This window comes from Pholcus phalangioides, unplaced genomic scaffold (genome assembly GCF_987345545.1).
Source record: "Pholcus phalangioides strain wild (caught in Gottingen) unplaced genomic scaffold, Ppha-v1.0 ptg000013l_1, whole genome shotgun sequence".
NCBI lineage: Eukaryota > Metazoa > Arthropoda > Arachnida > Araneae > Pholcidae > Pholcus > Pholcus phalangioides.
In genome coordinates this window covers 30,370,783-30,394,502 of record NW_028301606.1, presented here as the reverse complement: position 1 = coordinate 30,394,502, position 23,720 = coordinate 30,370,783, and the positions used below count along the sequence as shown (strand labels likewise).

Sequence of the window (23,720 nt, the reverse complement as noted above, 5' to 3'; positions counted from 1 at the left end):
TTCGAAAAAGGCTTGCTGCAGAGAGCAGGTAGACCTACAACATGATACATCACACGAAAATTCAAGCATTTACCATATTTTGAAGTACAAGGGATTTACACTTCAAAATATGGAAGAGAGATAGCGCTGCACCAGAAAAACACAAAACAAGCACAACTCTGCCAACATAAATTACGTTAGGGCCACACGCAGACTCAGAACATGAATTCCAACATGAACCGATTCATTAAAAATTCCAGAAAGAAATGTGTATGTATGGTTATATATATACAGGGTGCATAGGTAACAGGGCGTATGGCATTTTACTGGTTAACCATTAATCCTATATGCATACTTCCAAGTATAAAAAGTATCTGCAAATAACTTGTAGTACTTAGATATGTCATTCATGTTACAATGTGGGTTTTGTATAGTTATTATAATGAAAATGTTAACTTTTTATACTGAGGCACCTTGTGTTTCAAAAGTCCAATTACAAAGCTGTTGCCCAGTCTTTCCTGGTGCCAACAAAAAAATTCTACTTTTCTAAGTGCAATATTCACTGAGATATTCAAAAACAGGAAAGAGTTGGGAAAAAACAGCATTAAATCTGAGTAAAATGGTTTTTCTGCATTTAATGGTGTTTTCCCCCAACTTTCCTGTATTTTTAAAATATCTCACGTGGAATTTTTATTTGTTGACATCAAGAGAGACAGAGAGGACAACAACATTCTAATTGGGTTTTGGGCACACAAGGACTGTATAAAAAGTTAACTTTTTACATTTTAATAACTATATAACCCCTTGCTACATGAATGAGATATATCTGAGTACTACACGTTACTTAGATACTTTTTCTAATTGGAAGTATGCCTCTAGGATCAATGGTTCACTAGTAAAATGTCATACGCCCTGTTACCTATGCACCCTGTATATAAGCAGTAGTAGTATTATTGCAGTGCGAGTTATAGCCGATTAAAAGAAAACCATTATGTAATAAATCCAAGGCTTGCTCATATAAGATGGCCTAGGTTTTTTTAAAGCAGTGAAAATTGAATAAAAAAATCTTATGCGAGTAAATATGGTGTATATATATGATTTTGCCAATGGTAAAATCTAACTATGCTGCTTGAAAAGACACATAGCACTATATTAAAAACAAAAGATTTATATAAAGTGAAAAATATACACTGTGTGACATCACAATTATTACATAATATATTAAAATATATGTATAAATAATTTTTGAAGTTCTCTTGTGTATTGAAACTTGGAAATGCTAAAATGAAGCATTACTTTCCTCATCTATCATGATATCGGGACTCGTTTTCTTCTAATTTTCTTCTTTTCAATTGCTTTACTTCTTTCATGCTGGAAAAAAGAATTAAATGTATGTACTTCAAGTAGAGAGATGTAATTAACTTTAAATATTAGAGCTCATCATATATTTTAGCATGAAGAAATTCTATCCAATTGTTTATTAAGTATTTTTCTATGGTTTTACAGATAATTTGATGTAGTTCTGATCAATTTCAACTCTAATTAGTATTACCAACACTCTACCATATTTATTTATCTGAGACCAGTTACAGAACAGACTAGTGCAGGGGTTTACAGACTGAGGTGTGTCTTCAGGTGGCATCAAAGCTTCTCATCGGAGATGTGAGAGGTTCAGAATTTTAGAAACTACAGTAGATCCTCAATTATGGATAATTAACATTATTGAGATGAGCCTACATTGGTAAATAGAAATTTGTAGGTAATGGAATATGCATTAATTTGAAGGTTCAATTACAACTGACCGTAACCATTTTAGACACTAGCAGACCTGCCAACTCTCCGGATTTAGGCGGGAGACTCCGGATGTTTCATCCTTATTCCTGCTCTCCGGATTTTGGCAGAAAATTGGATTTTACGCAAGTTTTCACTTTGTCGTGACGTCAATGACTGCGTCGTCGTTAGGGAAAACACCCATAGAGGACAGCCGTGGTCATTTCCATCAAGCAGCCGTAAAAAAAAGTCCTGGTGGCCGCATTTAAGCAACTGGCAAAGACGTGACTGTTTATGTAGCGTTTATCTGTAGTCATTTATCAGTGGTATGACCTTGGTTATGAAATTCCTGTATAATCGTTATTATATCCCATTAACAGCCGTGCGGTAAACACAAGTTTTTTTGTCAGCAGCTTTGTATTTTGAAGTTTTTAAATTGTTTCCTCCGATTAAATATGTCTTCAGAAAGAAAATATAAAACTTTAAGCTATATAAAGCTAAATATCAAGCTTTTAAGAGTTCATTATCAATCACTGATTGCATCCACGAAAGGAAACACTTGTTTTATGAACAGTATGTAGACTTGATTTCTCTATTCTGCATGGAAAGACTGACATGGAATTATATTCTGCTCAGGGGCAATGTAGGACCTGCTTTGGGGGTGGGGGGGGGGGGAATAATGGAACTTTGTCTTAAATCTTAAAAAAATTTCGAAAAGTTTTTTTGATCGAGTCTATGAGTATAGGGGGGGGGGGGGTACCCCTTGGTAGAATCTCCGGATTCCAAAAGTTGGCACGTCTGCACTAGTAAATTTCCCAAGGCAAATGACAGGAGTTGTGCTCGGTTCGAAAGATAAGTCATTTTAGGCCGATTGGTCATCCTTTGCTTTGTAATTATTTAATGATATTTTTTGGCAACATTTTTTCTGATGAGTCAGTAAATGTTGCCACTCTAATAAAGCAACATCTTTAAAAAATAACTCAAAGGCACTACTTTTTGCTTATTTGTTCTTTCTAATTGTGAACTTTATTTTCATTACCAGGAGGATTTGGGAATTGGCAATGATTTCATTACAAAGAATAAAATTATTGCTTAGGAAACTGGGATGCATGATAACTGAGAATTTATCCTACTTATTGATTATCTGGTTTTAAAGCCTTATCCTGACAGAAATAGGGCATTAGAAAAGTGCAAATAGATTTTAGATGCTCAGGAAGAGGGATGGTACATCATATTTTGGATTTTCGGGGAAGCCACACAGCAAAAAAGTTTAGAACATTCTCTAACAGGTTAAATCCCATTGCATGGTATTAACTAGTCAGTGTATTTTTTTTATGAAAACAGTACACTGTAAAGATATCTCACAGATCACTAGCATTACATTTATTTAAAAGAAAATCAAGAAGCAATCAATTAAGCATTTTCAAATGAGACATCTAAATTTGAATGAGAAGTTATCAGATTAATCACTTTAGTATGGACAGATTAAGGTTACTTAAGCATTAAGTTATTAAAAAACACATACCTTTGGCATATTGTGTAGTTGTCTGATGAACCTGAACTGGAGTGGCAGCTTGAAGTGTGAGCTTTATGTTGTTTTGCTAAATGTATAACATCTATTAAAAAATATAAAATTTAATTCTACTGATATGTAACTTAAAAAAAAAAAGACAAAGTAATAATTTCTATTGATAATATTTTCTGGAAACAGCTATGTTCAAAATCAGTATCAAATTTACTTCAAACGTAAATACGTACTACTATCGAATATCTTGCCAGAGTTGCAACCCTCATCCTCTGATTCTGAAGTAACAAATAACACTGGTGAGTTTTCTGTCGTTTCATATTTTGCTAACAAAAATACAATAAAAAAAAATACAAATTTATCTGACGACAAAAATTTTGGTAAATCGAAATATGGGTGGGAACCAAGTACTAAGTGTGTTATACCATGAGATGTAATGTGATATACGAGAATGAGTTAACGATACCTGATGATTGTTGATTAGATTCTATAATCGTTTTATCATTTTCTTCAACTTCTTTCATAACTTCTTGAATATTTGTAGATTCTATTTCAGGAATAAAATCACACACACAAAGATAATTAAGTGGATTCGAAACAGTTATCAATAAGCACACAAGGCTTTTCCATATTAATCAGAATTTTCTGATATTCTAGTACCCAAATAAGAGCTCTTTTGGTTATTGTGTCAACTACAGTTTTGTGATAAATACATTAGAAGTGGGATATTATTTTTATTACTTTATCTGCATATATACTTCCATATCCCCCTTTCTTGCACTGAATCTTATTTGCATTATGACTTTGGTTATACTCATGATTATGTATACAGTAGAACTTCAATTATCTGGATCAATTGTGAGACCAGACCCCATCTGGGTAATCGAATATCCGGATAATTGGATAACTTACAAAATAAAGGTTATTTCTTAGTAAAAACAAATTTTGCTTCAGTATGTTATTTAATGACTATGAAAAAACAATTGCTTACATTTTGTACTTGCATACTGGATTAAAATGTAAAATGTATCATTGCTTGAATATATCAGCAGACCTGCCAACTCTCCCAATTTAGGCAGGAGACTCCGGATTTTTCACCCTTCCTCCCGCTTTCCGGATTTGTTAAAATTTCTCCGGATTTTGGCAGAAAATTAGATTTTACGCTAGTTTTCGCGTTGCCATGGCGTCAATGATTGCCACCGCCGTTAGGGAAAACACCCATAGAGGACAGCCGTGGTCATTTCCATTGAGGAGCCTTAAAAAAGTCTCTGTGACCGCATTTAAGCAACTGGCAAAGACGCGACTTCGTTTTCGTAGTCGTAGCGTTTATCCGCTTTATCCATTTTAGCTGCATAAAGGCATTTAAAAAAATACCTTGCTAGCTGACAGTCCCGTATCTGGTAGAGTTAGCCTAGTCATCATTATCTTACAAGTCATCAGTTCTCCTCTCACACTTTGAATGAGTTCATTGTCACTGAGAATTTGGAATCCGGGGTCTTCAGCGTGACCACTGAAAGTGACAAGACTGATGACTCATTGCCAGTGTATCTTCTATCGCTACACTAGTGCACTTTTCATCATTTACCAATAAACTTGTAAAAAAGCCCATTTGACTAGTCATTTCTTATTTCTTCTCAAAGTGATCCAAATAATTGTAATTCTGATGATTGTTGTGATTCCATGATTCCCCTTGTTGAATTTTACTGGTGATCCTATAGGCGTACTTGCAATTATAAAAAGTATCAAAATAATGTAGAACTCGGATACATCATTCATATTGCAAGGGGTTGTACACAGGCCCGTTACAAAGCTGGGACAACCTGGGGAATCACTCCAGAACCCTGAGCAGAATGGGGCCCAAAATCTACCTTTTTCTGAGCATAACCCTTTCGGGGCCCTGAGAAGGCAAGTTGTGGCCCTGGTTGCATAGTTATATATATTCCATAGCTGCCAAGTCTCCCAAATTTTTCGGGAATCTCCCAAATTTTATCTTCATCGCTCGATCTCCCGAAAAGTTCTTAAATCTCCCAAATTTTTACGAAAATCACAAAAATCCCTAATTGTCCCTAAAAATTCCCTACTTCATTAAAAAAATCCCCACTTATGAAAACAATCCCTAAGGAATTTCTTGTGGGGCATAAGGCCTCTTTTTTTTCCCTTTCGAAATGACGTCACATGTCGTAAATGGGGAAATTCCCTTTTTAAGGAAGTTTTACAAACCCTCTGATGGTAACAAGAAAGTTGTTTGTCTTATCGTGCAGGGAAATGGCTTAGCAGCCAATAGTCCTGGATAATAATTGAAGATTATGGTGATGCACATGTGGTCAAAATTTCTTTTGTTGAAGTTACGTACGTGCGATATAACAAAGCATGAATAATGATAAGCAAAAACATATTTAATCAATTTTAAAGATACTTATTCCGATGAATTTCCTTTCATCAAACGTTCCAGAAGAGGGCTGACTTTTCCTTTTTGTACAAGTTGTGTTACGGACATAAACATCGGTCATGGAAAGACTGCCATCATCAGTCGTGAAGTGAAAAAAAAACATCAAGCAAGTGTCACAAAAAGTCAGTGTTCTTCAAAAATTGACGGTGTTTTCCTTCATCTTCCGATGATTTTGGGGTCATTCGCAGAGAATGTTTGTTCACAGCGTTTCTGATTGAACACAATATTTATTTTTACATCATTGAAATTTTGGCCTCCAATTTCACTTGTTTTTTGCGTAGGAATTTTATTCCCAAGGGTTTAACTTCCATGTGTGTAAAATCCCTATTTTAATTTGACTTCAGTTTTTGAGTAGGGATTTTATTCCCTATGCTTCAACTTTTATGTTTGGAAAATCACTATTTTATTTGGAAAAATCCCTATTGTATTTATTAGGGAGTGGTCTTAGCATAAAATACGGGTGTGCGCGAAAATCTCCAGAATTTTCATTTTCAAAAGTTGGCAGCTATGATATTCAAATTGAAAAAAATAATAATAACTTTTTATACGGGCACCCATCCTCAAAAACCCAATTGGAAAGTTGTTGCCCAGTCTTTCTTCAGGCCAACAAAAAATTCCACATTGCTAAGAGCAATATTTGCTGAGATATTTGGCTTCAAAAAATAGGGAAAAACAGCATGAACGAGGGAAAGAAAAGTTATTCGTTAGGTCATGTTCTTTCCCAACTTTTCTCTGATTTTGAATTCAAATATCTCAATGAATATTGCGCTTAGACAAGGGCGTAGCGAGGGGGGGGGACTTGGGGGTCTGGTTCCCCCCTCCCCCCCCCCCCGAAATGTGAGAAAATGGCCGAAAAAAGGGAAAAAGATGGCCAAATCCATTGTTCTGTCACTTTGGTCCCCCCCCCCCCCCCCGAACGAAATTTCTGGCTACGCCCCTGCACTTAGAAACATGAAAATTTTTTGGTGGCCTCAGAAGAGACAGAGCAACAGCTTTGTAATTTGTTTTTGAGAACATGGTGTACATATAAAAACTTAAATTGTACATCTTAATAATTAATAACTATGCCATCCCTTGCAACATGAATGAGATATCTAAGTTTCATGCGTAGTATCCAAATAGGATACTTTTTCTAATTGAATGTATGCCTCTATGATTAACTTTTCAACCAGTAAAGTCCCAGACACTGGCAGGACAAAAAATTTGTCTGTGAAAGAGGGGTGGCCTTTGATCAGAAGTTTGAAATTCATACTTTTTACAAAGAAAAAGGAAATTAATATTTGGCCAGAAAAGTGGTATTTTACTGTATTTCATGGGTTTTTTTTTATCACTGCCGAAAGTTGGTTTAAGACAAAAAAGGGGGGCATTTGTAAGATATTCAAGCATAAAAGTGAAATATCTACTCTGTTTAAAACAAATTGTTTAGAAAAATTTGTATAAACTTAACCAAGAAATTAAGCAAGATGCCTACTGGCCCCCCTTCAGTAAAATATATATATATATTGCCATATAGGTGGGAGGATGGAAATGACAATACTCCCATTCAATGTTACACTCTCAATGATATCTCTTTCCCCCCCCCCCCTCTTCCTGGAGGAGCCTGTATCTGCTTATGCCTACAGAAAGCTTACCTGCTTCATCAAGATTATTGCCATGAGTCCTGCTCATAATTTCGTTGACTAGAACATTGAACTGGTTTCTGTTTTGCTTTACTGCAAACATAGAAGAAAAATAAAATGAGAATATAAGAGTTATATTACCAATACATATTTTTAGAGAGTCCAATAAAAAGCTGTAAGAAAAACTTTTCATGCAGTATAAAATGTATGCAATGTAATTACAGTCAATCTCAGCTATAACAGTCACATTTTATATGAAAAACATTTACTATATCCAATATGCATTGTAACCAATAAATGATAGATGCTCAGGTTTAATGAGAGGAATCCACTTGAACAAACATTTCTCAGCCTATGGTCCACAAAGATCGGACAGTTGGTATGCGGACAGACTTGAAATTTTAATTTAAAATTATTTAAGTATGCCACAAATAATAATAACCATATCCACATAGGTTTGAATAAAATTTCAGACCCATATACTACTACTTGACTATACACGCACCTTGTACACATTCCTCTACAGAATTTCTAACAAATTAGAACATGCCGGAATGTGTGTGTACATGTTGTGACCCTAATGTGAAGTTTGTTTCTGTTTATGGCTTGTTATGTGTAGTGCTGTCATCTGCCATCAATTTTTCTAACTATGAATGATGTGTAATGATTGAATAATTGTACCATTGTTGGACAGAACCGAAAGTCAGTGGTTCTCAAGGTGTACATTGTAGCTTCTAAGGGCATTGCCAATTTTTGTCAGAAATGATCTGTCAATATTGGTGTGTGCCTGTTCAATGCTTTTAAATGGTTCTCATTAGATTTTTTTGGGATTGACTATGGCAAGGGAGCTGCAGGTGGTGAAAGTTTAAGAACATTAACATATATTTTTTATAGGCATCTTGTTTCAGCCACCTCATTGGACATTTTGTATGTTGTAGCCTTTGCATTTTAATCAACTGTTAAGTGAACCATTGAATTATTAGACATTTTAATGGCCATGGGGTGCACAAAGTTTGAGAAACGCTCCGACATAAATTAAACTGGTTATGCTGATCCCTCTTTATTCGAGCGGTTCTGGGAATTAACAGAACCAGCTCTATCTGTAGATAGAGATCATCATCTACCTATAGAGAGCACACACCCGTAGCCATTCTTGGAATGGTACGATACTACTTCACGTGTTCTGCCTTTGTTTCTAAAAGAGAATTTTTGATTTTATGGAACTGTCTGATACTTTGTTATATCTGATATCCATAAATATAGCAATTTGTTATATTTTTACCATTATTTTAGTATTACAGGTTCACCAGGACTGAAAAAAAATTTGTTATAAAAATACTTTGGAATCTGATTTTGTTATAAGCAGGCTCAGCTGTAATTGCTAGAGCTCAGAAGTTTAGGCACTACAAATGGTCAAAAAAGGCATTTATAATGAAAAAAAAGCAAAAGTAACTAAAAGCTACCATATTGAGGGTCCAAAAATTTGCTAAAATCTTGGCTGCACTCACTGAATTGTCTGTTTCAATAATATATTATAATTATTTCATTATCAGCCAAATTAATTTGATGTTATCATGCTAAAGAAAAAGTGCTTGTGGTCCCTCAAAATTAGTAAAAATTAAGTCGGAATTCGATTCAATCGAATACTTAAAATGTAATTAGCTAACACGCAAGAATATAGTGCTAGCTGAGGTTAAAAATGTCAAAACTGTAGTGAAGTTATTTAAAAATATTTTTATGATAGCGATATATGTGTCTAAAAATTTTCAAATATTGAATTATGTATTTGATTAGTTTGTATCAATTTAAAAAAAAAATCTCTCAAATTTGGGAGATAATTTTTCCACGTCTAAAATAACTGACCATGACTGTTTGCAGTGCATTCATTTTGTGTAAAAAAATGAAATCAAAATAACGAGATCCTGAGCTAGAGCCCTATCAGTTTCTACTCCCTCCCTCTCCACTATGGTGTAGCCATGAAGTGAACCAATAGGCTATTGGGACAGTCACTGGTTAGCTATTCAACTATGTTGTGCAAAACATGTGAAGCAAGTGGAAAAACAAACTTATAATTTCTTTTTGGCTTTTCTTATACAAAGGTTGTTTTTGTCTAAAACCCTTACAATCTTGATGCAAGTTCAAAGGTATGTGTGTGTGTTGATTTCTATCTGAAAGCTACATATAGCAGAGATGAAAAGTCTGTCACTTCTATGCCCAACACCGATTTTCCTGTCTCTCACACATTTATGCCTATTTGTGTTTAAATGAAGCCAGGACGAGGAAGGCTTTTTGATAAGAATTAATACTGAGTGTTGAAGATTTTGAAATGAGAAATTTTTTTGAAGTTCTCAATGCTATAAATATCCAAATTCTACAGAATATGGCCTCTGAAATTCAAGAACAAAATAATGTTAAAAAGGCATGGCAGGAAAAATTGGAAAAGGGCATTTTTACAAAGAAGTTTGAAAATAGGCAAAAAAAGACATTTATGGTGTTTTGCCTAAACCTCCGGTCTCTAGTATATATACAGTCAAACCTCGTTAGTGCGTCACCCGGTTAACACGTCACTCTGCTTACTGGATCACTTTTTGGAAATACCAATTAACCTCAACCAGGAATTGGCACAGCTATGGCTCACTCCATTTAACAAGTCACTCCGCTTATCAACTCATATTTTTGTTCTCCAAAGAGCGACTCATTAACGAGGTTTGACTGCATATACAATTGCATATAATGTAATTTACAAACTATACATCAATGACAGGATGTCTGTAGGAAATTGCTTAATTTGAGGCTGTAATTCCATCATTCAGTGCTATATCACACAAAAAGGCCTCTTTTCATTAATAACTTTCTACTTAGTTTTCAGTAGAAGTGTTTTTCTTTTTTCATCTCCTGCAACATGATGAACCAGTTTTGGTCTGGCATTGTAAGTTACTCTAAGATGTTTGATTTTGAGTTTAGATCAGAGTTGGTGGGGGGGGGAGGGGGACTAGTGTATACAATACCATCCATTCAGAAGGCTTTGATACACAGAATACATTGAAAATGCATGCAGGAGGGGGAGAGCGAACAATGCAGTGAGTATATTGGAGCCATTCAAGTATTAAGATTTTTAGCCATTTACCCCCCTCCCCGTCAGCAAAACTCTGACCCCCCAATGCACATTGGGATCAGAGACTTATACTGGGGTGGGGGAGAGCCTTCCCCCCATGCACCCCTCAGCGATCAAAATTTTTTTTAATGCAAAAAATATTTGAAAAAAATACCTTTATTTGTTATTATAATAAATTTCTGTTAATTTCAATGCTATTTGAAGGCTAAGAACTCAAAATTTCTCTTTTAAGAAATTAATTGCGACCTACCCTATGATATATGCTCAAATCCCAGTTGGCCACCTCAAACCTAATTTCGTAAAAATGAACTAAGTGCGCATTTTCAGATCACTTAAGTGACCCGTGGCACATTTACAGATCACTTGAGTGACCTGCAGCACAGTTAAAGAACACTTACGCGGTCTGTGGCCGCATTTAGAGATAAGAAGTGACAGAATAATAATAAGAGCCTTAAGTGACAGACAGTTTTAGAGCACTTAAAGAGTCCACATCACTCAAGTTACCCACGGCACATTCCCGGATTACTTAAGTGATCTGCAGCATATTTACGGATCATTTGAGTGATGTGAGGTACAGTTCCAGAGCACTTGAGCAGCCCGCGACATATTACTATAGCACTTAAGAGACCCACAACACATTTCCAGATCACTTAAAAAATCTGCGGAACATTTAGAGATCACTAAAGTGGCTCTATAGAAGACATCTATGAGGGGAATATTAGTTCAGGTGCCCACAAACTAGGGAAAGGTTTTTCTCGTTTTTGGCACATTCAGTAAAGATGTCATTAAAGGGTGGTTGATGACGTAAGCATCATTCAACCCCACCCCCTTCCTCCCTTGTCATCAAAAGTCCAAATCCCAACCCTCTCACCCCACATCGATGCTATGATCCCATTGTATATTGATGAGTTATTAAGAGGCTAGAGTGACCCGAGCTTCAGATGCAAAGATGACTTTGAGCATGAAGCAGGATTGATAGATGTGTCTGGCCATCTCTTGGGTGAAAAGTGTATGAAATTATGAGGAATGAATGCTTACTGTAGTTTTCATTTTCTTCAGCTATTTTTTCTGCATCACTCATCTTGCTTGTTTGGAATAGCTGGAATAAGAAACGTATTTGTGTTTTTCTTTTACAAATTATTTAAATATATACATTTTTTTATATTGTAATATACATTGAAATTGGTGATGAAGTTACTTACTCTTCTAGCAGAGCCCCGTTCAGTTTCACATTCTTCCTTCTCCACTTGCTTCACTATTTCTGACACTAAAAATAATAGCGCCAGGTAAATGAATAAGCATTATTTAGCAGATACATGATTTTATTATCTCTTCAATCAAATAGAACATTTTTCATTTCAGGATATTTCATGAATTTTTTTCTGCATATTTAGAAATCCGTGGAATATGTAGCTATTCTTGCATTTTCAACATCATGTCCTGTTGTACGATTCTTTAACCTTTTGTGCTGCCTGTGCTAATCTTGCATGCATGGTTATAATAAGAATAACAAAGATATAGTTATATGTGCATTTAACTCACACAATTTCGTAAAAATTTCTATTATAAAAGCTATATCAGGGTTCCTAGCGACCTGGAAAGTCAGGTAAAATGTTAAATATTTAGTAAAGGTCAGAGAAATATGCAAATATTTGATAAAAGTTACAGAAAAGAACTGTGAAGGGGGAAAAAACTCTAAAAATAATTTTTTTTTTAATTTGGAAGGCTACAATTTTGGTAAGGGATATGATCAGGCAAATTTTGCTGAGAGCACATACATATATCATAGGTATCAATGCTTCCAATCTTGGCCAGAATAATCTGCCTTCCAATTTCTTAGCCCTATTGAAATCTTCCAATCAGAAACCAGACTCTTCTGATGTTTTGTATAGTTTTAGAAAGATCCCCCAAAGCAAATCCCTCGGTTCTTGCAATCCTGGCTGACAAATTGGTTGATTATATTTCCTCGAAAAAAAGTATGGGAAATCGGGATTCTTTAAATGGCATTTTTATAAAACAAGTCAGGACACAACCAAAATTACTAAAAAACACAAATATTCCAGAAAATATGGTCACCCAAACGATTAAAAAAAAAAACTACTAATTTTTTTTTTTTTATGGCATGTCTTCGGCAGCGAAACATTTCATCACATGACAAACCACACATTTTTCGAGTTAGGGGTATTGCCACCTATAATATATTCTATAGTGTTTCTGACGTTTTTAATAAATCGAGATTGCAGTAGGAAATGCAAACATCTGAATACAGTTGGTGATATTTTAAGGGCTCCTTCAAGATGCAGAGGACAAATAGAAACCCGTTAGTTCTATCATTTCTTAAGAGTCGTAATATTTCAGATTGCTTAAAATCTGTAAATTACATTTCTGCATGTTGATCTAGCTAGTTCCCCCCCCCCCCCAAAGCATGCTGGCTAATTCAGAAAAATACTGCCGTAGTGTGCTTTCTAAAAAAATCCTAGCTTGTTGAAAGATCTGTCGTTTGTGAAGGAGCAGTACAATTGTTAAAAATATGATGAAACTTTCATTTTTTTAAACTTAAAAATATTTCGATCTAGCTCACTCAATCGTCACTCGCCAAAAACTGCAGTCATCACACCTATCTGTGACTTTTTTAGTCCAAAGGTCGAGTTTTCTGGTTCCAAACATTGGAAAAGACCCTATCCTAAGGTTTGTGGGAGAATCTTCACACAATAGAAAAATTATGAAATAAATGTTGTCGAGAAAATTTATAAACTGGCCAACACATAAGTGATTTCAAAAAATTAGTTGTGATAACACCGTGCAAATCATAGTCAACTTAAGCGTGGTTTAGCCATCTTGTATTGAGTTAGAGAGGTTTCTCACCATTGAATCAATATTGTGCCAACCATGATGATAATAAATGTCAAGTTACCGGGGTAGTAGAATTATGAAGGTTTCTACTGTAAAATCAAATTTTTAATACTTGTACTGAGAATCTAATCTTATCTCAACTTTTATTAACATTTGTTTCACAACAGGAAATCATGATTTGTGTAAACATAAACAACAAACCTGGTCTAGGATGTAATGAATCACATTCAGCATTGTATAAGACGATGAAATTCTTGTGTCTGTTTATAAGACTCTAAGGAGAGAAAATTGTGATAATACCATAATTAACAGGAAAAATAGACAATTTAGATATGAATACTCTATAATGAAATTTACATATAAGATTATTATACTAATAATATTATTTTTATATTTCACAAGACTATAAATTTCTCTTTAACCGCACTAAAGAGATATCTTGCCTCCTTGAAAGCCTCTTATTTAAGAACTGGCAAAGCCCAGATATTTTGTAAAGTTTATTTCTCAATGGAAAACTTTTCCCTATATACCTTAGTTTATGCCTGCTGAAAATCAGAAGAAATCCTACTTCATTAAAAAAAAAATATCGCATATTATAGAGGGTTTAATAAAGTCTGTGCAAAACTGCTTTTAGAACAAAGCACAAATTAGAATGAAAATACAGCTAGTGATTATGGTACTTGGTGTTTAACTCTAGAACAAAGCTGAGTTAAGGTTAAGAGTAAGCATGGACACTCAAAGTTTAAAAAGAAAAAGATGCTGAATTGATAGCAGCATCATCTGACGTGAGAAACGCAAACTAGCACATAGTCATGTCCATATCCAGTTTCATTGACAGTTTACGATTGAGTGAGATTTCCTTCATCATAGAATACTTCTGTTATGTAAATCATTCCTTGCTTGGCAAGCTCAACTGATGATCATCACCTCCTGTTTTTTTTTAAAAAAACAATTCACTTTGCATCTGTCCTGCAAAATTTTAACATTCTGTTCCAAAGATAACGTAAGATAACCAGCTTCTTCAAAAGTGTACCTTTGAATGGTACAAAATGGGTACTGAGTGCAAAATAGGAAAAACAAACACCATGATAGAACATCTGTTCCCTCAATATCGATGTTCGCATAAGAAGATTGTCCATTTCAGCATGTTTTGCAATCACATCAGTTAAATATCTCTATAGCGGTCAAAATAAGCACTACTGTCGTGTTCCAAGTTATTATTTTACCACTAAATCAAGACACCTAAAACCTTCATATTTTAGGAATTTAAAAGCCTTAACAAGATGAGAAAAGTTATGAAATTTCAACAACCTGAGATAAACCGTTTGGGTGTAATTGCATGTCAAAGTAGTTTTGCGGTCAACATGACTGTTTCCATGGTTCTAGTGTTAATCAAAAGGTCCTCAGGTAAGAGCTAAACAGACGAAAACACTAGTCTGACTATTTTAATAATGTGAAATAATGCAATGAATGTCAAAGGGTAAGAGAGAAAAAGAAATAAAAGTTCCAAGAACTAAATTATAATTTTATATTATTATTGATTGAATATGTTCATTATGTTATTTCTATTAGTGATTAGCTTAATCTATTACTGCATATATTAATGATTTTTTTTATAATTTGTGTCACTTATTTTTCCTGATATATAGAAAAATATTCTTAACTGAATACATACATCTTAAATTATAATGAAAGTAAGAAAAATCTAAATAACCTGTCTATCGCCTAATGTGGAGAGACCATTCTCTCTCAGAAGCTTCTTGATACCTTTGTCTGTGAGTAAATGATAAACAACTTTTGATAGAGGTCTTCTTGGCTTGTGGAATCTGAAGGACAAGAAAATATAAATATCAGTAGAATGAAGAACTTGAATCAGTAGAATTTAGTAGTAGAAGTTCTACTTGATCAGTAGAATGAAAAACAGAATAGTCTGTAATGCACTATGAAGGAAAAGCAATGCCTTTCTGTCTGCAAATGTGAATATCTTTCGAATTTAAGAGAAAAAGAAGAGTAAATTTGCTTATGTAATACTTGAACGGCCCCTTACTGAATATATTTTTGCTTGTAACTTGAATTACTTCAAGGAACTGACAAATCTATAACTTTAATTAAAGTAGGAAACAAAAAAAAACATGACAATGGACTTACTTTTCCATTCCTTTAACTCCAACTGAAAGACAAATATCTAAATGGTCATTGATCTCTTTGGTAGAAATAGGCCTTGAGCAAGATGGACAAGAAACTGGAATCAAGAAACAATTGTTTTTTTACAAATGTAAGGCTAAACATATACAGTCAAACTTCCACTATAGCAAACCTCAGAATACATTCTATATACGTTTTTAGAAACTAGATTGGACTTTTATGAATAAAATCAAAAATTCATTAACAGAATAACCATTCGAAGAAATGGTACATCATTCAAGGGGAAGGGGGGGGGGTAAAAAAGTTGTAGCAATAACATCTTGAACAGAAACAAAAAATTAAATCCAATCCACACCAAGTATAGTGATTAATTCCTAGTAGCTGTGAGAGGGGTTTTTGAGCTAATGACCTCCCTGAGCTTGAAATATCTGTGCTTGCCCCTCCCCATATCTTTTTTCTATCAAAATAGTATTCCTCATTACATCGCACATGTTGAGAGACATGGAAAAAGTGGGATGTACTGAAAGCACAATATAATCGGCGACTCTATCTAAGTTCCACCATCAGTTAAATCTTTAGTAGTTCTAATAAAAGAGGTGAAATATCCAAATGTATGTTATAAGAGGCATGATGTAGGGACTACTGCATTCAAAAATAAGCTAATTAATGAGTGGCTCTGAGCATTTTGAAGTTCTTGCAACCCTTCTGGGAAAACTACTCCTTAGGGAAGCATGCCTCACCGTTTGATAACTTCTGACCTAGCAAACGAAAATATAGATATTATTACCTTTATCTTCCGTAGATGAACCAGCTGCCGCTTCAGAAATGAGCATATCTGATTTTTTATGTATTTCTGTCTTCAAAATAACCTGGAAAAATGCATCAGGTACTGTTAGCAATTTATTCAAAATACTTACCACAAAATTGTGATCTTTCCTCTTACTGTTTTTGTTATTTGGTTGTATATATTTGATAAAACCCAAATATAACACTATGTGTCCATTAATTAAGGGGATCTAAATATTCTACTAACCAGAAATAGACAGTAATATTTTTTGGATACGTAATACTTAAGTGTACTCAAAAACTTCATAACTTCACGATACCTCTGAATATGGCACTTTGGGAGCAGAAAATTTGTCAGTGGTATTGCTAAACTCTTCCAAGTGGCTTTTCTTTCCACCTGACAGTTTCAAGAAATTCCTAAAAAAATACATAAACAAAATTAAAGTGAAGATTTTAAATTTTATAAATACAAAATAAATTATAATTTTCACCGGAGATTATGCATAATACCCCCACACACACAAGTGTCATTGCTAAATTTGATAAATACTACTAAAAACACTTACAGGCAATTATACATAATAACCAAGTGTCATTGGGAGATTTGATAAATACGAAAAAAATTCCAAATGAGTCTAGTAAATGAGATGAATACATGTTTTTTTAGAGCTTATCAAATTTATCAATGACACTTGGGTACTATGGATAAGGGGCCGTTCAAGTATTACGTATGTAAGCAAATTTTTAGCCATTTTTGACCCCCCCTCCCCAGCAAAACACTGACCCCTTTCCCCCCCCCCCCCATCAGCAAAATTTCGTCATCAGTTGTGCACCTCTGAATCCTAATTCATATTTTCATAAACGGTGGTTGATGACGTAAGCATTATCCAACCCCCTTCCCTCTTGTCATCAAAAGTCAGCAAATCGGAAACCCCCCCCCCCCCAAAGGTTTTCATGTGGAAAACCTTTGGGGGAATTTCTAATGAACTAGTGCTGGAATTAGTTGTGTGTACATGTGTGACCCTGTCAGAGATATGAATGTTTTGTGTGTTCAAGAAGTGCAGCCATCTATCTTCCGTATTGGAAGTAAAAGTGGCAGAAGCCTGAATTTTTTCGTGTTTATTAAGTATTGTGATGAAGGTCTGCCTACTCTCTGTGGAGAGACTTTTCTTAATGGAAGACTGGCTCATATTCATGCCTTTAAGTTGGAAAATTAACTTCAGCCAACAACCACGGTGCCGCCTGAAGGAATCTAACCCTCGTACTCATGATGCGAGTGTATCACGATACCCACACGAGAACATACATACAAGCACATGCGAACAGCATCAAAAACACATGTTATGGCTAAAACAAAATCTGATCGAGTTTGTTACCTTATCTTGTGGTAGGCATGAAGAACTTGGTCAATTTGTCTGTTGCTTCTTAGATCGGGTTCAACAGCTTCCTGCGGTAAGATAAACAGAATGCTGCAATTTGCATTAATCCTAATGTTTTCACATGTTATCCAGTCAAATACAGTGCTATGGTTTCGTGTAACATTTTTAAGGGCGCTGCAATAAATGAAAACATTTTGGATCATTCACCTGAAGACATTCTGGACACTGAGATTTATACGTCATGTATTTCCTGATACATAATGAACAATCTGCAAAAAAGAGGAAAAAATCCTATAGAATACTGTGGCATGAAAATTCAAAAGCATATAGAAAATAAATCAAGAATATAAATATCTTGGTTATTATTTTATAATGCACAGACCTGCCAACTTGAAAATGCAAAATTCCTATAATTTTCTCACAAAAGTCCCACAATTTCCTGCAAAAATCCTGCGACCATACCGTAGTTCCCCCGTGTATAATTGGCGGAATAGAAGTCAGATAAACAAGAATTAAATGTAAAATTAGCAAAATATGTGTATATTTTTATAGCGTAACAGACTGTGCATGGATGCATCATTTAGAAGCAGCAACATTTTCTCTGAAAATCACAAACACTTTCCTCAAATTTCTTGATTTCATTAAAGGGGGAATAAAATTTATTCATGTAGATTACAGGGCATTTTTTGTTCTCAAAGTAGCAAAATGCCGATGTGAAAGTTATTGCAGTAAAATATGCACTTTTGCATGTTTGAAATATTCATGGGTGTAAAAAATATTTATTCTAGAACTCTATTATATTAAATATGATCAGACGTGCCAACTTTTGGAATCCAGAAATATGGAGATTCGCCTGGGGTGGGGGAGCCCTTCCCTGTGGACCCGATAAAAAAAATTGCCCCCCTTCCTCCCTAAGCAGGTCTTGCGTAGCCCCTGAGCAGAATATAATAATCTTTGATGCTATTAGCGATGGATAATCTTTGGCATACAAAGTTATCACATCCTATAAGCTGAGGGAAAATCTAAAAAAAAATCTGATCTAAATGAAATCGAAAAAACGTTTCCAAATCTGTTTTTCTGCTAAAATCCAGAGAAATTTTGAACAAATATGCATCTTGGGTAGACGTTTATCTTTGTTGGATTGATCTACAGCACGGGAACACAACCTTCAGCCTGCGAAAGTTGTTCCGGTAGAAAATTAACAATATGATCTACACCTAGGCTGATCATATCTCCTCAATAAAAATACAGGAAATCACTAGCCTAGATCCATAGAGGACATAGTTAATCATTACAGAAAACATTGTCAAAGGCAAGTAAAGTTACAATTGCAGCGAGAAATTTTTCTTTTTAAGAGGCAAGTGAATTTGCCAATTATGAACAAAAAATTGTGAAAGGCCAGTAAGGTTGCTAATTACAGTGAAACCTTGCTACAATGATACTTGATGTATAACGATAATCCCTCTACAACAGTATTTTTTCTTAATCCACAGAGTACCGTTATATTGAGGTTCCACTATATATCAAAAAATAAAATGAAATTGTCACAAAGTCGAGCAAAGATGCTAATTATAGCCAAGCAAATTCTCAAAAGTTTGTAAACTTGCCAAGTGCCAACTGTTGCTAAAATTGCTGAAAAATCACCAATGACAAGAAATAGAGGGCTACTGCAAGTCGCAGTGGATTGAAATTTAATTCACCAAGAAAAGCACGTGATTGGCAAATATGTGAGATGAACATATTTATATACTTAAATCCAGGGGTTCTCAAACTGTGGCCCCGCCAACCTTTGTCAGAGGTGGAGCGGTGACCCTGACAAAGGTTTTCTAAAACAGATTCTTTATTAAACAGCTCTAGGGAGCTGGCGGAGCTCTCTGATAATCACTGAATATGGAGAGGGGGGCACCATGGGTGAAAAAAGTTTGAGAGCCCCTGCCTTAATCAATTATGATAGACTCATAATTATCATAATCTATAAGTCATTAAAATTAGAAAAGCATAGAAATTGGAAAATAATAATAATTGTAATACTCACAACTATGAGCACATTTGGTTGTTACGCAGATATTGAAATAATCGAAACATATGTGGCATTTCAGGACATCATCAAGCGGCTACAGAAATTTGGGAAACAAACTAATGAGAAGAGCATCAAAATTTCTATATTTGTTCAGTTCATTCTAAAAAACAACATTTCTACGAAATGGGAAGTCATAAAAACCACTCTCACGGTAATCTCTATAACCACTGCATGCTTTTCGTGTGTGTGTTGTTGACAACTTATCATCATACTTTCACTTTTTTCTCGACAAAGTAAGAAAATATTGCCTATACATAGCTAGAAGATTAGGAACAGCTCTCTCTGTAGTATAATCCATTTTTATGGTGATGGCTTTTTGGGAGTTTTCTTTTCTAGCGTGTAGACACTTTTCTTCCTGGTTAGCGGTGGTTGAAATTTTCTTCTGTGTTTATCTTTTTATTCCCGCTATTATTATTGTTCCTTTAGCTTTCTAGGTTGCCATTTTCTTTCTTACTATTGGTTATTGTCTGAAGAGGGTGATGCCACCCTCCTAGAAGTGGCCAGTGATAATTGGCTTTTGTATAGATTGCCCGTTTGAATTGAATTTGTTAGCATTTTAGAGCATATTTTTTCTTCATTCGTTTATATGTTGTATTGCATATACTATTTCCCCAGCATGTTACACTGTTTTCCGTGTTGGAATAGTTTATTTTAGATTTGTTTTATCAGGTTGTACATTTCTATTCGTAAAACTTCACTAATATCTAGCTTTATAAGCGAAATAATAATTTATGAGTTATTATCGGCTAACTATTCAAAACATACTTTCAACGCTTCAAACATTCTCTTGGATATTTCAGCATCATTGGACGAAGGGCAATTCAGCTGCACTGACAGATTCATAATGCTCTCATATATTATGGCATGCACGAGTAGTTCCCGTAGATTACCAGCAACTGAAAATAAACGATTTCATACAATCAAAACACAAATCTAATATACACAAAGAAAACAGCATTGAAACATGGAACAGCTATTAGCAGTGCTTCTCAAACTTTTGTCATCCGCGGCTCTCCAGACTAGTTTAGCAGATATTGTGCGCTCACTTGAAAAAACTACTTCAAAGCATGTGAATAGGTACAAACACATCAATATTTACAGCTCCCCCGATACCTCTGACAAGGATTGGCAATGCCCCAAGGAGCCGTGACACACACTGAGCTATAGTATGATCCTCTTTTCCCCTTTGGTGACTTTTTTTTGGTAATTTTCTTTCTAGCCTGTTCGAGCTTTTTTTCCTGGTCGGCGACGGTCATCCATTTTCTTCCATGTGCATTTTTTTTCTGTCCAAAATAAAAATTATTTCCTTACGCTTGTGTGTGTGTAGCGCCAAATTCGGGGATTTCCAATTGTGACAACTTTTTTTTATTTCTTGGTGATCTAGAATTTTTTTGCTCGCAGAACATCTTCAACATTATAAAAATCTAGATGGCAGACAAAAAAATTAATTTGGCACATTTTTTTTTGGGGGGGGGGGGGGCAAGCTAGAATATCGCTAGGAAGAATTTTCGAGAACCAATGAAGAAAGTGTTAGCCACAGGATTCGCGAGATCTCGGATTCAAACCCCACCACAGTGGTGGTCAACTGAAGTCGGTTTTCTGTGATTTCCAACTGTGGATTCCCCCCCCCCCCTATAAAGTCTTGCCACAGATAGCAACAGACCTGCAAACGTAAACCTATCATTACACTTCACTTCTGAAATATAGATGTCAGCACAGAAAAGCCAGACGCAACACTAGATATGCATTCAGACTGTTAGGCACACACACTTACCCTACCGGCACAACTCAGTAAGTAGTAAATTGCCCATAAATGGTGATAGACTTGAGTTGTGCTCAGTTTGAAAGAAATAAACTTTCTTCGAAGGAGGGTCGTTAAAAAGAAAAAAAATTACGCAAAATAAATGTAAATTTTGAGGCCCCCATTTGACTTAAGGCCCTGGTTGAGCCAGCCTAGTTACGGATAGATTCCGCCTTAATTTCCCACCCCCAACTCCGCTAGTTGGAAATTGCCATATGGCGATATATGACTGGAGTTGGTGTACTGTACAATAGCCTAGTTGCGGCCCTGAGAGAATATTTATTACACAGCAAGAAGTACCGTTGTTTATTTTAAGAACAATATGTTGTTTATTCTAGGTAGTGATATTTTTATTTTCCGCCATGTTTCCTACGCTGCCAATTCCGACGGCCTTGGCGACTTTTCGTCAGGTGGTCAGACGTGTTTTGGCACCGGGAGAAAACAAAAATATTCTCCCAAGAATTGCCAAGTGGTAACCAACATCCCAGTTGTTGCACATTTTCAAACCAGTGAAGTGGCTTGCGTCCTCTTAAAGGTTTCGCACTCTAGATTTAAAAAGCGTGCCAGAGAAGATGGTGTTAGCGACATATCGCTGTTCTGGCGTCGTCTAAAACTTGGCGAGAAAAAGGTGTACACATATCGCGACTCAACAGAAGCCAATCTAGAAACAGAAAATAAAATTATTAAACACTTCAAGTCGATTTTCATTTACACCCTCCACCATAGCATTGAAAATGTGATCAATTACACGATAAACGAAGCTTTAAAAATCAAAAAATTGGATTTGATATTTTACTTAATACTTCCGATGCAAAATTCTATAAAGTCCGGTTCACGCGAATCACGATTTAATGAAATGAAGTTAATGGAAGTTTTGCGTCGATTTGAGAGTAAACATAGACGGCTTTGACCAGGTGATTATGTGTTAGTAGTAGTAGTTTCTGTCACCATATAATCCAAAATGACCATATGACCTGTTTTTCACCGTATTTTCAGAGTATTCGGTAGATGGCAGCATAAGTTCCATCAAATTGGAATTCAGCGCTGATTTTAAATCAGTGATGGCAATTCGTGAGAGAATTAGCCAAAATTTGTCTTCGTGGTAAATGTCTTAGCATTTGTGAGAAATTTTTAGAGCTCAGCAAACAAAAGAATTTTTTTAGGAAAATAAAATAAATACAATGCAATACTTTTCTTGCGTTTAAAAATGCTCGAATAAGTATTTTTCCCGTTAGATGACAGGATAATTTTCCGGAATGAGGGAGGGGGGGGGGGAGATTTACTCAAAAGGAAATTTTGCTGTACGAGTTTAGGGGCCATTCAAGTATTACGTCCAGGGCCGTAACTAAGCTGGGGCAGCCGAGGCACTGCCCTGACCCGAATTGGGGGAACCTTACAAATAACGTGTGCATTTATTTTGCATAACTTCCCCCCCCCCCACAAGAAAAGATCTGCCCCAGGCCTCCGCTACGGCCCTGATTACATCAGCAGATTTTTACCCTTTCTTTGACCACTGGACTACAGAAGCACAACGAATATATCGATCTTTCCTTGGCGCTCGTGTGCAGTGTTCACACCGGAAAGCGAAAGGACGTGGGTTCGATTCCCCGCAAGGGCGCACAATTGAATTTTCTCTCTTTCAAAAATATATCTTCGCATCAGCCAGCTGTTAAAAAGCTTTGTATGGGTAGCGGAGAGTGACATCAGATAGATTACCCGTATTTTTATGAAGGTAAGGGGCCGTTCAAGTATTACGTAAGCAAATTTTTAGCCATTTTTGACCCCCCCCCCCCCCTTGTCAGCAAAATTTCGTCATCAGTTCTGCCCCTCTGAATCCTAACTCATATTTTCATAAAGGGTGGTTGATGACGTAAGCATTATCCAAACCCCCCTCCCCCCCCCCTTGTCATCAAAAGTCAACGAATCGGAAACCCCTCTCCCCCCCCCCCCATCGATGATGACGTAATACTTGAACGGCCCCTAATACGGTTATTAGCCATTATTGTGTTATGTGTGTTGAAATTTTCTACCCGAATACCTTCCGCGGACCGGATGAAATGAGCCGCATTTGGCCCGCGGGCCGGAGTTTGCAAATCCCTGTTCTATAGCACTTGTTTCCCAACCTTTCTGAAAAAAAAGACCACCGATCCCTTGAGTATGATATTGTATGTATATTGTATATATATATTTTTTTCAATAAACTGTATATTATTATTTAA

General features: G+C 35.6%; 1 protein-coding gene across 2 annotated transcripts; it reads right to left on the bottom strand.

Moving 5' to 3' along the window:
• Positions 1 to 1,133: 1,133 nt before the first annotated feature.
• On the bottom strand, positions 1,134 to 22,425 carry LOC149078956 (E3 ubiquitin-protein ligase RAD18-like). Of its 2 annotated transcripts, none has more exons than XM_089241187.1 (17): positions 22,298 to 22,425; positions 20,466 to 20,596; positions 19,656 to 19,734; positions 17,828 to 17,889; positions 17,618 to 17,688; positions 16,562 to 16,658; positions 16,243 to 16,324; positions 15,459 to 15,552; positions 15,025 to 15,136; positions 13,512 to 13,584; positions 11,660 to 11,724; positions 11,496 to 11,556; positions 7,355 to 7,435; positions 3,741 to 3,821; positions 3,508 to 3,600; positions 3,275 to 3,365; positions 1,134 to 1,350 (listed from the first exon to the last, which is right to left on the bottom strand). In XM_089241187.1, exons 2-17 carry the CDS (start codon positions 20,541 to 20,543, stop codon positions 1,281 to 1,283), a joined length of 1,290 nt encoding a protein of 429 aa, XP_089097313.1. In that variant the 5' UTR covers positions 20,544 to 20,596; positions 22,298 to 22,425; the 3' UTR covers positions 1,134 to 1,280. The 2 variants fall into 2 exon arrangements, with proteins under 2 accessions (XP_089097313.1, XP_089097314.1); XM_089241188.1 differs by having other exon boundaries at positions 1,162 to 1,350; positions 3,508 to 3,552.
• Positions 22,426 to 23,720: the final 1,295 nt, after the last annotated feature.

Excerpts from the sequence above, each read along its gene's own strand:
- LOC149078956 (XM_089241187.1), bottom strand. The coding sequence starts at position 20,543 with ATGAATCTGTCAGTGCAGCTGAATTGCCCTTCGTCCAATGATGCTGAA. Across the intron at positions 16,659-17,617 it reads CATGCCTACCACAAGATAAG|GAATTTCTTGAAACTGTCAG; the intron begins GTAACAAACTCG and ends GTATTTTTTTAG. Across the intron at positions 7,436-11,495 it reads TGAAGAAAATGAAAACTACA|TAAAGCAAAACAGAAACCAG; the intron begins GTAAGCATTCAT and ends CTATGTTTGCAG.